Source organism: Schistocerca americana, chromosome X (assembly GCF_021461395.2).
Source record: "Schistocerca americana isolate TAMUIC-IGC-003095 chromosome X, iqSchAmer2.1, whole genome shotgun sequence".
NCBI lineage: Eukaryota > Metazoa > Arthropoda > Insecta > Orthoptera > Acrididae > Schistocerca > Schistocerca americana.
The window spans coordinates 547,831,146-547,847,789 of NC_060130.1; the positions used below are offsets into that span (position 1 = coordinate 547,831,146).

General features: G+C 41.2%; 1 protein-coding gene across 1 annotated transcript in view; it reads left to right on the forward strand.

Moving 5' to 3' along the window:
• LOC124555296 (DNA fragmentation factor subunit beta) overlaps window positions 1–16,644 on the forward strand; it is a 137,634-nt gene that overhangs the window by 100,449 nt on the left and 20,541 nt on the right. The window contains exon 3 of the mRNA XM_047129167.1: window positions 14,074–14,197. Coding sequence (XP_046985123.1) covers window positions 14,074–14,197 — 124 coding nt within the window. The remainder of the gene's footprint in view (window positions 1–14,073; window positions 14,198–16,644) is intronic.

Below are 16,644 nucleotides of genomic sequence, written 5' to 3' on the forward strand. Positions count from 1 at the left end.
GACCTCAGATATGGGGAGCCAGTATGTTGGAACATGCCCTCAGTAATCATAGATGTAGTTAAGCCATCATTTCATTAATGTCCAGTTGCAACATGAGCCTCTGCATCCCATCTGTTGCCACATGTTGTGTGTTGATGGCCCATGTTATTGAAGCATGCCAGCTGAGGCATACACTTGTTAGATGCTCTGGTTTTCAACATGCAAAGCAGATGATGTCATGGAAAGGACAGTCATGCTATTGATGCTGTGGGCCACAATCTGGACATTACTTGATGGCATGAACTTTATTGGGATCCTTTGACAACAATGGGGAGGAAAACATTTTATGAGCCTCCACATGCTTTGGTACGTGCTGATGGAGAACAAAGCACATCTGTCAGCGTGCGCCTACTGTCAATAAGGCCAGGGTATTTCTAACTACTGTGCTACTGAATGCCATGCCGCTGGACTGCTGGATGAATGAGTGCTTGATAAATCGGATGATGATGATGATGATGATGATGATGATGATGATGATAATGATTGGAGGCCATCAGTTGATCATATGATTCAAAATCCTTTGTGATAACTTCTCTGTCAGCAGCAAGCCATGTAATAACATCATGAATTGAGGATTCCGCATAAGATGCACCACACAGTTTACAGGAAACATCACACTCGTGTGCCAAGCCATGCAATTCAGCAGCCCAACCTTATGTTGCTCAACATATTGATTAAACTTGAGCCTAGTTGCAGTGACATGGGTTTGGTGACTGTAATAGTCAGTCAGCAAACCACAAACAATAAACAAACTCATACTACTGGGGTCTGAGAGTGGGGGTGGTTCTTGCATAGCTTTGTACTGTTTAGTATGAGAAGACAGTAGGCGTAGGCACTGATGCTCAGGGCCATTATTTGATTTATCTTTGTGTGAAGAGTAAAACAATGTGAATAGACCTTCCAACTCTACTTGGCATCATTGAAATAAGCAAATGGTGGAGCAGAAGACTAGGAAACTGTAGCTGTTGACTGTTGTTGGTTTTGCATCAGTTGTAACAGAAGTTTCTCCTGTTGCTTGTGGAATTTCCACTGTTTTTTCTTGCTGTTGCTGTTGTCGTTGTTGTTGCTGCTGGAGCTGCAACTTCTGGTGCCACGACTTTGGAAACTAGGGCTTTACTGGAATAGTTGCACAGTGAGAAACTACTCATCACCACTTTTCTATACTACTTTATATAGTTTGAACACAGTTGATGATCACTTATACTGGTGGTAATGCAGATGCAGTGGAACAAACAGGTAATTCCTGAGGTTGATAGCAGAGTTCACAAAGTGAATGGCTAACAGAAAACAAGTCCACACATAGCAAAGCTGTTTCAAACATATACAACAGTCCAGGGAGCAATCCGAATCATAAACAAAAATCAGGCAAGGTCAAAATTCTACTGTTCAATAATGCATAACTGAAGTCTTCAAAGACAGACGAGAGACTGACTAGTAAGAGCCAGGCCACAATATACATTGGCATACATACATCAGCAGCTGGTGTCAGGCAGCTGCTCACTGTGGCAGCGGACCTCGCATGGGACTAAACTGTGACAGTAGTGTGTAGCCTGGGTATCTGTGATGTGTTCTCGCTATCAGTACTCGGTGTAGTGGCAACTTGTGACACCGAATGTAACAGCAACACCAAATGTAGCAGGAAGAGGTAGAAGGCACCGTATTAAGACTCATCCAAGCTTTCCAAGTTATTTATTTTTTCCAACTACAGTGCTCCTGTTCCTCTCGATCTGCATCACTGGGTCCTGCAATGCTGAGGACACTACTTTGCTGTCTGCAAAATGACTTGGTGCGGAATGGCTGCCTCAGCGACCCATGCACGCACTGCTGTGAGTTGGCCTTGTACGACAGCGGAGTTGCAGCATCATCAGGATGCCGGCATTTGACTCAGCGGTGTGCAACCCTGCTGACTCAGCGCCGCTCCGTGTGAGCCGCACGTGGCCAGCTGCATGCTTCTCGCCAGCGTGACTAAGATCGTGGCGACAACAAGTGCCTGCAATTGAGTTCCAAATCTGTAGCCCTCGCCTTGGGATGCCTCCGGCATGTGTTGGAAGCCAGGACGCCTGTCCACGGTAGCGAGCTGTGGAGTGGCACACCGCTGTCTGGCTACGGACCCCGTGTCAGCCTCAGAGGGTTGAACCAGCAACCTGCTGTGGACTGGAATGCTGGCGCCCCATCTGCTGCTGCGTGTAGCTGGTGCTGTGACATGCCCCACCATCCAGGAGAGCTGCCACATTTGAATGAATCTCGTTAGAAACCCGCACCTATTTATACGCGGCTGTGCACCTCTGTTTTGCCATACGTGCTGCTTTGTGTCATGTACTCATAACACGCTAGGTTGGCCAGTGCGCCCCTTCTGCCTGTGATTTTGCGATATGCAAAACCGCTGTGTATACTGTTTCAGCAATTTGACGGCCCTGTGGCCTCTATTCTACTTTGCAATTGTTGGTATGCATAATTCACTGCAATCTGGCCTGCACCTGGCTGTAACTTGTGTTCAGAATGTTGCACAAAATTAACTTTCCCATGTCCTAAATGGTGGTGCCGCTACATTCGGCTGGGTGGGAGTCTGAATCACCTATCTGATGCTAAAAGTGCCACCAGTCTTCTTATTCTGTCAGCTATGAGCATACTTTAGTGACCATTGTTAGCTGTGACAGTGGAGCATAGTTTATTTTGTTGAACAGAGATCTTGGTTTAATTGTCTGAGTCACAAGGAAGGTACAAATATAGAAAGAAAAAAAACCCTCAAGCTAGGTGCCAATGAGGTGGATGGCCACAAGGCAAAAATGTTCCTTAGCTGGCAGCCTCTGGGGCACCTGCCATGCTTCAGTTGTATAAGGCTTGCTTGGTAAATGGGGCTTTGTCTGAGTCAACATTTAATCTCATAGATGCTCATGTGATTGTAGCATAAAATCTTACCAGAAATACTCATGACTGGAATTGGGTGCCATCAGACAACACCTACTCCCACCCACAAAGAGAGCTCAGGTGATTAGCCAAATTGAGAAGATGAATTAAAATGATGATAACAGGGAACAGGTTTGCCACAATACCTTCATAGCAATCAAAATGGTGGCAGGACCTTAGAAATGACCTCCCCTTGCTACATTCACATAGGTGTGGAGGGAGTTGCTAAGTCTTTAAAAGGTGCAAGACGACTTCATAATGGTATGCTACTTGCCACCTCCAGCAGTACACTTGAAGAATCGGTAACCCTTTAGACGGAGAGACATAGCATATCTTCAAGGCATTGCCCCCCAGGACTTCGGCCACCAGTGACAGGTAAACAGGTAGACGGTAGACGGCAGGACAGGCGCTACAAGAGGTCCTCCTTGCAGGGGATCTACTTCCCTCCGCTGAGTCACATATGCCAAAATAATCGTCAAGTGTACATGTGCACACCGAGTATTGGTAGTGGCACAGTTTCACTCATTAACAATTCTCCACCAATGCTATGGTCCATCTCGTGCCAGTTAGTCCTAGTTCATCAGTCAGAACCCAGTAGGAGCCACGTCAGCAGCACTTGGAGGACGTCTCCAACACCCCTCACCAAAAAATATCTCTGACCATCTTCTACTGAGTACACGCTACGTCTTTCTCCTGGGAAACTTGGTTGGATTAGTCTCTATGTCCTATGATTGTAATTAATATTGTTGTTTTCCAGACACCTGCCTGATAGAAGACTGAGAGGGTTTTGTATTGATTTTTGTGAGAAGAGGTTTTTTTTTGTCAGTGTCCTATTGTTTTGTTAATAAGACTTTCTCTCATTGATCTGAAATATGTTTTCTCTTAGGCATCTCACTATGTGAGAGATAGCACTACTAGCAGGGACAACCACGTCACACCAAATGTGTAAGCTTCTAAGGAACAATAATAATAAATTAGTCAAGTATTCCATAATGACCAAAGTCCATAACACTTTTAATTTTAGCATGGGGTAGTTAGCTGTGTGGATATAATAGAAACGGATGCCAAAGAATTACAAGGAATGGAAAAATGTGTGTGTCGCGGAAGCTAAAAACTATGTGATAATAGTAAACTGTATATTGGAAAATATTATAACAAGAACATTTCAATTTAAATTTCAGTACACCTGTATTACATGGACATATTACTTTGAAAAAGTATGAAGTACTGTCTTTTGAATCCCATTGTAGGTGATGCACACTGCAAGAAGATAGATGTAACCAAGAACAATAGAACTTCATTTCTGATATGGAGGATGCTCTGTAACATTAGTTTCTGAATAGCAGCTGAACAGCTCTGGAATGAGTGCAACTGGAAGACAGTTCTGATCTGATGAGAAACTGAACTGCTGGATAACAGTTCTTGAAAGTACAGTTTGAGTACACTGTCTGTCACACTAAGGAAATACTGCCGTTGGCACAGTCTGTATCTGCTACAGTATTGATGTTTGGGTTCTGACTGGCATGGACTATGCTGTTATGAATGGCACCTGTTGCACACTGATGCTGAATAAATTAACTGGAACTGAAACTCGCACACTCAGAGACTGACTAGTGAGTTGCTGGGTGGTACGTTATAAAGCTGTCTGGCAGAGGAATATTGAGAAGCCGTACTTGTGTCTCATGGTCTGCAGAGGCAAGCTAGTGCTGGCAACAGCAGCTCTGTGCTTCCTTTAGATACTACAGTGGCTGCCACAGGCAGGATGAGTTGCAATTGAATTGCAGGTGCCTTTACAAGGTGCCAACCTGGGGCGGTCTGCTGTGCACTTGGTAGCTGGATTGGAAGGTGTCGGCTACGAATAACGCATCCCTCTTCCATATGGAGAAGATAGCTATGTTGTTGGCAGCTGTGTTGTAGGTGACAGCTGAGCACGCAGCATCCCTTTCCCCTATGCAGGAGATGGTGAAGTCATCTCACTGGAGCTGGCAACAGCAACATAGATGACATCCATAGTTTTTGCATCGATTCTTTCACAAGGGAGAGACGGTGAAGCCATCATGGGGATGAAGTGCCTCCTGGGGGAGGGAGCATGTCCTGGCATGAGACAGTTGATCAAGGAACAGGTGCTTACAGCAGGGAGCACTGGAAGCAGTGCCAAAGGCTGGCGGAACAGAGCCAGCCACAAAGAGAAAGACCCAGCCAGTGGAAAACAGTGAGGGGCAGACCTGGGAAATAAGACATGCAGGGTTGCCATCAAAAGAGGAATGTCCATGCTGCTGAAGCCGATGTGACCTGATGAGGCCAGGCTTGTGGTAAAACTTCCACAACCAGCAAACCAGAGTGTTCGAGAAATGCAACTGAAGATTTGTGAGACTTTGCAGAGCAAAGTCCCAGAGTAGACATGCGGCACACCTCGAGAAGGTGCCTGTGAGTGGTGAAACGTGTGACACATTCTTCGTTGGGACGAAGCACAAGAGAAGAAGCAGGACTCCATGGATGTAGGCTGAACATCAGCAACAGGCAGAAAGAATGGCTGAATTGGAGCTGTGTGTCCAGAGGGGCAAGGTGTGGTCAGCAAAAACGGCGGAGGACAGAGTAATGTCACCCTCCGAACAAGAAGGTAAGGTCACAAAGAGGACAGGAGTTGAAGACACAAGAAGCATGAGGGCAGGGCTGATAGAGGAGAGTGTCAAGTAGTTCAGCAGCATGCTGACCGGTGGCGAGAAGGGCACCAGTGGTAGTGGCGCCTGAAGAGGCGATGAGGGTGCTGGCGATGCTGGAGCCAGTAGAGGTACTGTGGCTGTCAGTGATAGTACCAGTGATGCTGGAACCAGAAGAGGAGCCTGTGCCCATGGTGAGAGCACAGGCAGTGTAGGAGTAGGTGGCACAGGAGCGGATGCTGCTGCAGTGAGAGGTATCTCAGCATGTGGGGCCAGCAATGAAGGGGATGGCGGTGCAGGGGGATGGGGGCAGGGTCAGAGGTGAACTCTGAAGCGAATGGGGGGGGGGGGGGGGGGGGAGGGAGTGTAACTGAGTCCTGGTCTTGGGGAGTGTTAGGACAGGCAAGGTGCTGTTGAAGTTAGTCGGTGGTGCGCAGAAGCGAATGCTGTCCTGGGTGAGACAGTGCAGCTGCTGGTCCCATAAGTGGATAAGCTGCGGGAACAATAATTGTGATGTGGAAGTAGCCAAAGAAAATGGGCAAGAATACCAGTAACAAAACACAAAAGATGATCCAATATTGTCAAGAAACAAGAGAAGTTGGAGCATGCAGTGAAACAGCACAAGCAAAAACACAGAGACAAAGAAATGAAGCTGTGCTAGCACCACACAGAAATAAGGCAAAACAAGTAAGAATAATACATAGAATCACAGAATGTGAGAGAGCAAAAAATGTGAACACACAAAAGGCAAGGATACCAAGTAAACAGTCAACTACTGCTGGTGGATGCCACATTCTGTGACAGAACCACAAAACACCGTGTGGAGGGTACATGAACACCAAGTGGAAAACTACCTGGTTGAGCCCAAGATACTGGGGATGAAGGCCTAGAAGCAAAACAGTCCTCATACAGACGAGAGCGTTACGGAAAAAGAAACGTTTACCTCTTCACCATTTTTGGATCCCATTGGGGGTGGTGCATGCTACAAGAAAAGAAATGTGCCCAGGCAACCAAGAACAATAGAACTTTGTTTTTGACAAAGAGAATACATTGTAATGTTAGGTTGTGAATAGCAACTAACAAATGCAATTGAAATATTGTCATAATCTGATGAGAAACAGGACTACTTGAGAACAGTTCTTGAAAGTACAGTAAGTGCAGTAGAGTACACAGTCTGATATAGCAAGGAAACACTGCCATAAACAAAGTTCATATCTGCTACATTATTGATGTCTAGGCTCTGACTGGCATGTGCTGTGCTCTGATGCATGGCACTTGGTGAATGCTGAACTCCCAAATGGGGACTGGAATTTGCACACACTCAGACTGAGTGGTGAGCTTCTTGGTGGCGTATTATAAAGCTGTTCAGTGAAAGAATACTGAGAAGTCATGCTTGTATCATATGCCTGCTAGAGGTGATCTAGTACTAGTAACAGTGGCACTGTGGCACCCTCAGATACCAGAGTAGCTGTCACAGGCAGGATGAGTTGCAGTTCAGTTGTGGGTGCTTTGTCAGGGGGCTACATGCAGCTATCTTCTGTGTGGTTGGTGGTCAGATCGTAAAGTGCCAGCCACATATACTACATCCCTCTTTCCTATGGAGGACATGGTGAAGTAATCTCACTCTGTAGTCAGCAGCTGTGTCCTAGGTGACAGCCAAGGATGCAGAACTGTCCATTGATTGATTTATGTACTTTATTCTTTGTGTAATCTTTTATGAAGTATCGCATAAGCATCCATAATGCTGCAACTGCTTTCGACCAGCTAGTCGGTGGTCATCATCAGCCAGTCAATAGATTAAAAAGTGAGACAGTCATTATAGAATCTATAACATCTGCTGAGTCGCCATTTACATAAGGATAAAAAAGAAGAAAATCATACCAAAGGCACATGGTGCAATGGTTTCTGTTGCACTGTAAACAGACTGAAGATAGAGATCACGGTTTTGTAGTCAGATTGAAATCCCCTCTTTGTCTATTAATGCATGTTTACATTCGTGAAAGAAGTATCTACTTCAGCACAAATTTTATAGTTGCATTCATTAGAGAAGTGTGATATGATTTTTCTAACTGGTTTTAAGGAAGTCTACAAAATTTAAAAGTGGTTCATAGACGTATGATGATGTCGATTGACTATACAAGGAAAGTACTGGCTAGGAGTATTTATGATGTATACTACACCAGTGTAGAAAAGGAGGAAAATAATTAATTAGTTGCATTTGTGTTTCTTGGTAAAAATCAGTATGGGGTGCTTGAAGGCGTGTAGGTGGTGTTATGTTTGTCATGATGTGTAGCTGTTAAAGCACTGTTATCCTGTAGGATGACAGACTGGAGATGATGACACATAGCAGTTGGATACTTCAGCTGGGCACCAGGCACTAGTGGGATGCCAGGAAGGCAGTGCAGTGTGTTTTAGGTGAGCAGTCCATCATAGATGTTCAAATACATATTGGTGGAGATTTTTTTCTGTCCATTCCATGTTTTATGAGGTCCCTTTCTTCTTGGAAAATCCAATCTATATATTTCATGGTGGTAAACGTTCTTGGTTGGTAACTTATCTTTCTTTTGTAAAGTTCATAAAGTTCATTATTTTGAATAATTTAGTTATGTACAAAATAGACTATTTTTGAATCTTGTTCAGTATTGTGGGCAACCAGTCACATAATGCTGAGTTCCTTCATTATTTGTGACTGCTCTAAGGAAAGGCAAAGAACCCTATGGATACTTGAGTAGAAATAAGCACATTTATGCCACAGAGGATGACAAGATTAGGCATTTATAATAATGTTGGTACATGTTGGTTTCCTGAATATTTGAAAGGTTTACTTGCCATTTTTCTTGCATATAGTGAAATCACAAACATTTTTTGTCCTTGTTCTGATGTCCAAATTATGACTTAGCCTTAATTTTTGAAATAAACTAAACATTTTGTTAGTTAGATCTTCAATCTGTGACTTTTGAAATAATTATAGAATTGTATACTTTTCTTTTGTAACTACTATCTATCAGGTCAGACTTTTGTCTGGAGAAGGCTTTTTCTAGGTTTTTAATGAAAAATCTTGGTAAAGTTCCCCACAAGGTAATTTTCCATGACAAGCCCTTCTTTTGTCTGTATTAATTGCTAGTGAACCCAGCAATGCTTTGCAATAGCTAAATATGTATGGGAATTATATATATGTTCTGATCTCCCCTCCTCTCTCTGTCCACCTTCTCTTCTCCACATCTATCTCCGCTGCCTCCTCCCCCCTCTCATCTGTGTCCATCTCCTCCTTCCTCCTCTGTATGTCCATTTCCCTCCCCCTTTTTGTCCATTTTCTCTTCCTCCCTCTTCCTGTCCTTAAGCATTGTTTTCATTTTATAGCCAGTGAAACTTTGATTGAGGACAGGTGTCTCTTAAAATAAATGGGTAAATCAGTTGGGATCATTTGTATATGGGTATGAGAAATATCTCCTGCTGTTGGATCTGTGAGGATAGTAGCTTCAATGACAGTATTTAACATAGTTTTAATCTATGAACGGGTAGGATTAAAAGGTTTTGGACAATTCAAGTTCTGTAGAAGTATTCTAGTCATAAGCCAGTAAGACATAAATACAACTTTCCTGTTTTCTGTTAAAGCTGAGTGTGAGGAAGGAGAAAAATAGCACATAATTTTGTATACAATTTTTATTTGAAATTGCATATAAGGAGAAAGAATATATATGGGAGAAACAGTTTGTCTAAAGGTTGAAGTGCTCTCCTATCAAAATTAAAACTGACAGTAAGAAAGAAAATGTAGTTGCACAGTTTCACAGCATAGCATTTTCTTTCTTATAGTCAGTTTTAAAAGAATACCTGTACTTTGTTGGTAAAAAAAAAAAAAAAAAAAAAAAAAAAAAAAAAAAAAAAAAAAAAAAAAAAAAACCCACAGCTTTTGTCTGGAAATTTACTAGAATATTGTTTAAAAATTTCAAGTAAATCAGTCAATAAATTTGTGAGGTGGTCGCTAGCAACATTTCCCCCTTATGTAGTATACATGGTGATTCTTGTCAATGTTTGAAAACCCCCAAAGTGATGTGAATGATGCTGAGACAAGTAATTTAATGTAAGGCACATGGGGCTGCAAACGTTGAGAAATATCTGGAAAGTGGATGACAAATGTTGAACATGTGACATTACTGGATGACATACCTTGCCTCATGTGCAGTAATTCAGCTTATTGGTCTATCACACCCGATCATCCCAACCCAAGTCAAGTATTTACATCATCTACATCTACATTGATACTCCGCAAGCCACCCAGCGGTGTGTGGCGGAGGGCACTTTACGTGCCGCTGTCATTACCTCCCTTTCCTGTTCCAGTCGCGTATGGTTCGCGGAAAGAACGACTGTCTGAAAGCCTCCGTGCGCGCTCTAATCTCTCTAATTTTACATTCGTTATCTCCTCGGGAGGTATAAGTAGGGGGAAGCAATATATTCGATTCCTCATCCAGAAACGCACCCTCTCGAAACCTGGCGAGCAAGCTACACCGCGATGCAGAGCGCCTCTCTTGCAGAGTCTGCCACTTGAGTTTATTAAACATCTCCGTAACGCTATCACGGTTACCAAATAACCCTGTGACGAAACGCGCCGCTCTTCTTTGGATCTTCTCTATCTCCTCCGTCAGACCGATCTGGTACGGATCCCACACTGATGAGCAATACTCAAGTATAGGTCGAACGAGTGTTTTGTAAGCCACCTCCTTTGTTGATGGACTACATTTTCTAAGCACTCTCCCAATGAATCTCAACCTGGTACCCGCCTTACCAACAATTAATTTTATATGATCATTCCACTTCAAATCGTTCCGCACGCATACTCCCAGATATTTTACAGAAGTAACTGCTACCAGTGTTTGTTCCGCTATCATATAATCATACAATAAAGGATCCTTCTTTCTATGTATTCGCAATACATTACATTTGTCTATGTTAAGGGTCAGTTGCCACTCCCTGCACCAAGTGCCTATCCGCTGCAGATCTTCCTGCATTTCGCTACAATTTTCTAATGCTGCAATTTCTCTGTATACTACAGCATCATCCGCGAAAAGCCGCATGGAACTTCCGACACTATCTACTAGGTCATTTATATATATTGTGAAAAGCAATGGTCCCATAACACTCCCCTGTGGCACGCCAGAGGTTACTTTAACGTCTGTAGACGTCTCTCCATTGATAACAACATGCTGTGTTCTGTTTGCTAAAAACTCTTCAATCCAGCCACACAGCTGGTCTGATATTCCGTAGGCTCTTACTTTGTTTATCAGGCGACAGTGCGGAACTGTATCGAACGCCTTCCGGAAGTCAAGAAAAATAGCATCTACCTGGGAGCCTGTGTCTAATATTTTCTGGGTCTCATGAACAAATAAAGCGAGTTGGGCCTCACACGATCGCTGTTTCCGGAATCCATGTTGATTCCTACATAGTAGATTCTGGGTTTCCAGAAATGACATGATACGCGAGCAAAAAACATGTTCTGAAATTCTACAAGAGATCGACGTCAGAGATATAGGTCTATAGTTTTGCGCATCTGCTCGATGACCCTTCTTGAAGACTGGGACTATCTGTGCTCTTTTCCAATCATTTGGAACCCTCCGTTCCTCTAGAGACTTGCAGTACACGGCTGTTAGAAGGGGGGCAAGTTCTTTCGCGTACTCTGTGTAGAATCGAATTGATATCCCGTCAGGTCCAGTGGACTTTCCTCTGTTGAGTGATTCCAGTTGCTTTTCTATTCCTTGGACACTTATTTCGATGTCAGCCATTTTTTCGTTTGTGCGAGGATTTAGAGAAGGAACTGCAGTGCGGTCTTCCTCTGTGAAACAGCTTTGGAAAAAGGTGTTTAGTATTTCAGCTTTACGCGTGTCATCCTCTGTTTCAATGCCATCATCATCCCGTAGTGTCTGGATATGCTGTTTCGAGCCACTTACTGATTTAACATAAGACCAGAACTTCCTAGGATTTTCTGTCAAGTCGGTACATAGAATTTTACTTTCGAATTCAATGAACGCTTCACGCATAGCCCTCCTTACGCTAACTTTGACATCGTTTAGCTTCTGTTTGTCTGAGAGGTTTTGGCTGCGTTTAAACTTGGAGTGGAGCTCTCTTTGCTTTCGCAGTAGTTCCCTAACTTTGTTGTTGTACCACGGTGGGTTTTTCCCGTCCCTCACAGTTTTACTCGGCACGTACCTGTCTAAAACGCATTTTACGATTGCCTTGAACTTTTTCCATAAACACTCAACATTGTCAGTGTCGGAACAGAAATTTTCGTTTTGATCTGTTAGGTAGTCTGAAATCTGGGTTCTATTACTCTTGCTAAACAGATAAACCTTCCTCCCTTTTTTTATATTCCTATTAACTTCCATATTCAGGGATGCTGCAATGGCCTTATGATCACTGATTCCCTGTTCTGTACATACAGAGTCGAAAAGTTCGGGTCTGTTTGTTATCAGTAGGTCCAAGATGTTATCTCCACGAGTTGGTTCTCTGTTTAATTGCTCGAGGTAATTTTCGGATAGTGCACTCAGTATAATGTCACTCGATGCTCTGTCCCTACCACCCATCCTAAACATCTGAGTGTCCCAGTCTATATCTGGTAAATTGAAATCTCCACCTAAGACTATAACATGCTGAGAAAATTTATGTGAAATGTATTCCAAATTTTCTCTCAGTTGTTCTGCCACTAATGCTGCTGAGTCGGGAGGTCGGTAAAAGGAGCCAATTATTAACCTAGTTCGGTTGTTTAGTGTAACCTCCACCCATAATAATTCACAGGAACTATCCACTTCTACTTCACTACAGGATAAACTACTACTAACAGCAATGAACACTCCACCACCGGTTGCATGCAATCTATCCTTTCTAAACACCGTCTGTACCTTTGTAAAAATTTCGGCAGAATTTATCTCTGGCTTAAGCCAGCTTTCTGTACCTGTGTGGCTGCGGGCCTATGTGCATGGCTATAGCTTGAGAGGATCGGAGTTCAAGTCTTCCATGTGGCAGGAAGTATTTTGTTAAAATTTGGGTTAGACTATTATGTGTTTGCATGAGGTAATATTTATTATTTCATTTACCAGTCTCACTGAGCCCGGTGGTTTATTGTAAAGTACAGTGCAACAAAAAGTTACCATATTGCACCACAAGTAAATGAGTATAAGCTTTCTAATTGCATTGCTACCAGTAAATGACCTAAGTTTTGTTTACTAAATAAATTCTGTAAGCAAAAAAAGATGAGACAAAAGGAAAGAAACACAAACTAAGAACAGATTTTGCTTGGTTACAGCAAGGACAATAATTTTGTGACTTTTATGTTTACAACATATCACATTTATAAAGATGTTTGAAAAAAAGGGTAGCCTAGCAGTGCAATGTGCAGCTCTGCCCTCTACCAGTGAAGTTAGGATCAACAAGCCCAACTGCTGCACATGCATCATCTGGTGGTCTCACATGTTCAACATGTGTCATCCACTTTTCAAGTATTTCCTGACATTTGCGGCCCCACGTATCCTGTATTAAACTAATTGTCTCAGTGTCATTTATGTCACTTCATGTAAAAATTTGAAAAAAGTGAGTCAAGAATTTTTGGGGATCTTTTCTAACAACTTTGCCCAGTTATGCAGTACATATATGTTTATATATTGTGTATATTAGAAAAAAAAGTAGCCTATGTAAGTAGCTGGCCACTTCCCTGTCTGCATCTCTAGACATTGCAGTCTGCTGTATTTGTGAGAGGCTGGATGGATTGTCCCCCAATATGTAGTGATTAACCAGTTATGTTGAACCTACTATCATCCATTTGGATTCATGGGATGCTTGAGAAACTGTGGACTCATACTTTCTGCTTCCCTGCATAATTTACTCGTAGACAAGGGATGTTTGGTCCTGTCCATGTTGCAACTTTAATGTCATGATTCACCATATTTAATGTGATGATATGGCTTCTAGGCTACAAAACCACTTGTTAAATAAATTGTTTACAAGAGCAGCTAAGTGGTTATTATTCAAGATATTATTAAATTTTATAATCATGTTTCTTTGAAGAAATGAAATGTGTATGCAAGTATATATATGTAAATGAACATTTTCTTTGCTGTTTTAATGATTCTGAATGATCAGCTTGTTATTTTATGTGTAAAAACTGTGTTAAGAATGTAATTTCATTTTTCAAAAAGTGAGTAGTGCATTTTATTTGCTGAAAAAAGTAAATTACAATGGTACATGTAATAAAATAAGTTACCTAATGGTTGTGGTTGCAATATAGTTGTGATAAATTATGTCTCAGAATGTTTTATATATTTTACCCTCATGGTTCTGTTACGTACCATGTATATTAATGAGTTTTCATTTTGAAGTTAGTTTTCATTTGACACCTAACTTTTTGCTCACATAGTCAATCCCAAATTCATGTATAGTGTGTCAAAAGTTTGGGTAGTTCTAAATGCAAAACTCTTTCCAGATTGATGAGGATGTGACAGTCCAGCTAGAAGATGGTACAATTGTTGATGATGAAGACTTCTTTCAGACCGTTAAGGAGCAGTCACTTCTTATTTTACTTAAAGACGGAGAAGATGCCATTACAGGTATAAATGAGATCTACATTTATTGTATGTATCATGAATTATGTAAACTAGTTTGTGATTTGGTTCAAATCCGGAAAATAGCTAGGACACACTACTTTACTAAGGAATAAAATTTTATAACTTTTGAGAAATTTGTATGAGAAACACATTTTCCTTTTCTGTGTAAGTAACGTGTCTATGGAGAGTCATCTACCTATAATATATACTATTAATTGAAGCCAATTCTTTTTGTAAATATCTAATACTTTTGCATAATGAATTCAGCTTGTTCTTCAGGAAGATTATTTTTCTCCTGAAAGAATTGGGTGTGTGATCAGCATTTTGTGGAGAAGAGCTTGTAGATATAATTAATTACGTGTTGTTTCTTTTTTGTGGAGGTGCTCTCTGCACACTGTTGTGCAGAGATGTATGTGTTTTGTATGCACAAACATTATTCTGAGGTTTTCTTTATGTTATTATTGACCACATTTTTTGCTATTTGTGTTATGTTTAGTTTTGTAAATATATTATTGAAGCTATAGTCGAATGAAAAACGTAGCTCCATTCACTGCTCATTCTGATGATGCTGGTCATGTGGTTGAGAATGTCAATTCAGTAGAGAACTTCATTCAGCAGAAAAATAGTTTGCTTGAAGTTGATGATCTGTCTCTATGGCATGTAAGTGGTGATAAAGTATTTTTACACACCTCCTTATTTTGAAAGTTAAGTGGTGATAAAATATTTTTACACACCTCCTTATTTTGAAAGTTATATATTTCACTGTCTCAGGTTGCCAAAAAGCAACTGGGACTTTACTTGAAAGTGTCTACTTCACCAAGAAGAATTGCCCACTTAGCATGGTCATGATAATTAGTCAAGATGCGATGGCACAGAGGGGTCTCAGAAACCTAAGACATGGCAAACGGATAGTTAATTGAAATAGAAGGCTCCAGAATTCAACATACAGCAGCATACTTCTTCAAGCACATCAGGTCAGTCATGAAGTATCTTGAATGATACCGAATAAATTATTATGCAATGTGGCACAAAAATGCTGCTAGAGAAGGAAAAAAGCAAGCTAAGATTTTCATAAAGTTACACTGAAGACATTCAGGTCTTTGAACACAACTGTTGGAGCTTTACCTCTATTATTCTAAAGCACTTGCCAGGTGTAAAATTCTTTTAGTAATGTTTGGTTTTGTGTTTTCCTGTTGCTTATTATTGTATGACATCCTTGTTTTTATGTGGGGCAGTTTACTTTTTTGTATGACTTTTGTAAAGGCTTACTAAATCCCCGTAAGTTTAGCAAAAGGCATTTAACCCCAGATTCCTGAATCCGACATACATAACTAAAATCAATTTTTTTTTATACTGTGAGTGGTAGCATTGAGGTAATCAAGAATAGAAAACCCTATTGCATGACTACAGATAGATTAGAATTCCCATAGCTTTATTTCTAGTTATTATCTCGCCCTCCCCCCCCCCCCCCCCCCCCCTTTTTCTCTGTCTCATTCTTTCACTCTTCCTTCCTTCCTTCCTTCCTTCATCTGTACCTCTGTCTTTCTTCATCCTATGTCTTTTCCTTGTCTCTTTATCTTCTGCTGATTTTGCTATATGCATTGCTCCTCTGTCAGATTCATTGACAGCTTTCGCACACAATCGTGGTGTACTTTGGATGATTGTACACACTGCTCTCAACATAGCCTATGTTACATCACTCTAAGCTAGGTGCCTTTAAGACACTCAGCTAATATTTAGATAAAACAAGATCCAATCACGTTTCTGGCAATCATCATGTAGATTTTCCATAACTTCTCGAAGTTATCTCACTTAAATATAAGAACTGTTCCTTAAATGAGTCTATTAGCTATTTTCTTCCATGTTCTCCTGTTTTGACCTAATGCTCTGTCTCTAAATGCCATTAACTTAAATAGGACATAAAACTTTAACTAGCTGGCCTCTACAGAGCAATGCAGTTTCGTAGTCAAATGTTTTAAAATACTAGTTGAAAATCATTTTTAAATCTGGTCAGGCAAATACAGAATTGGTTCTTTATGTAAACACTTGATTATTTTCATCCAAAATTACTCATCAGGACTGGGGGCGTGCTTCATCTGTTATTGATCTCTTTGTTGAGAGGAAGCAAAATAATAAGAAAACAAGAAGGATCATCTGCACACATTTTTGTGCTGTTAGATGTTGAAGCTTTTTTTTAATTCACCTATTTGCACTTCTCATGTCTTTCTTACAGTAATCATAATCTCCCTCAAGGGACCAAGATTTCAGTTATGCATCTAGTCTGTGGCATATCTTATACTTTTTAGTCTGTCTTCACTCTTTAAGTTATTACATTAACAATTCTCCTGTCATCTCCCCTTGTCATTTGATTGTCACACATTTAACATGACCATTAGCATGGGTTTTCAATTTTTTCCTGCTGTTGATGTGTATTCATCTCTGCATTATGT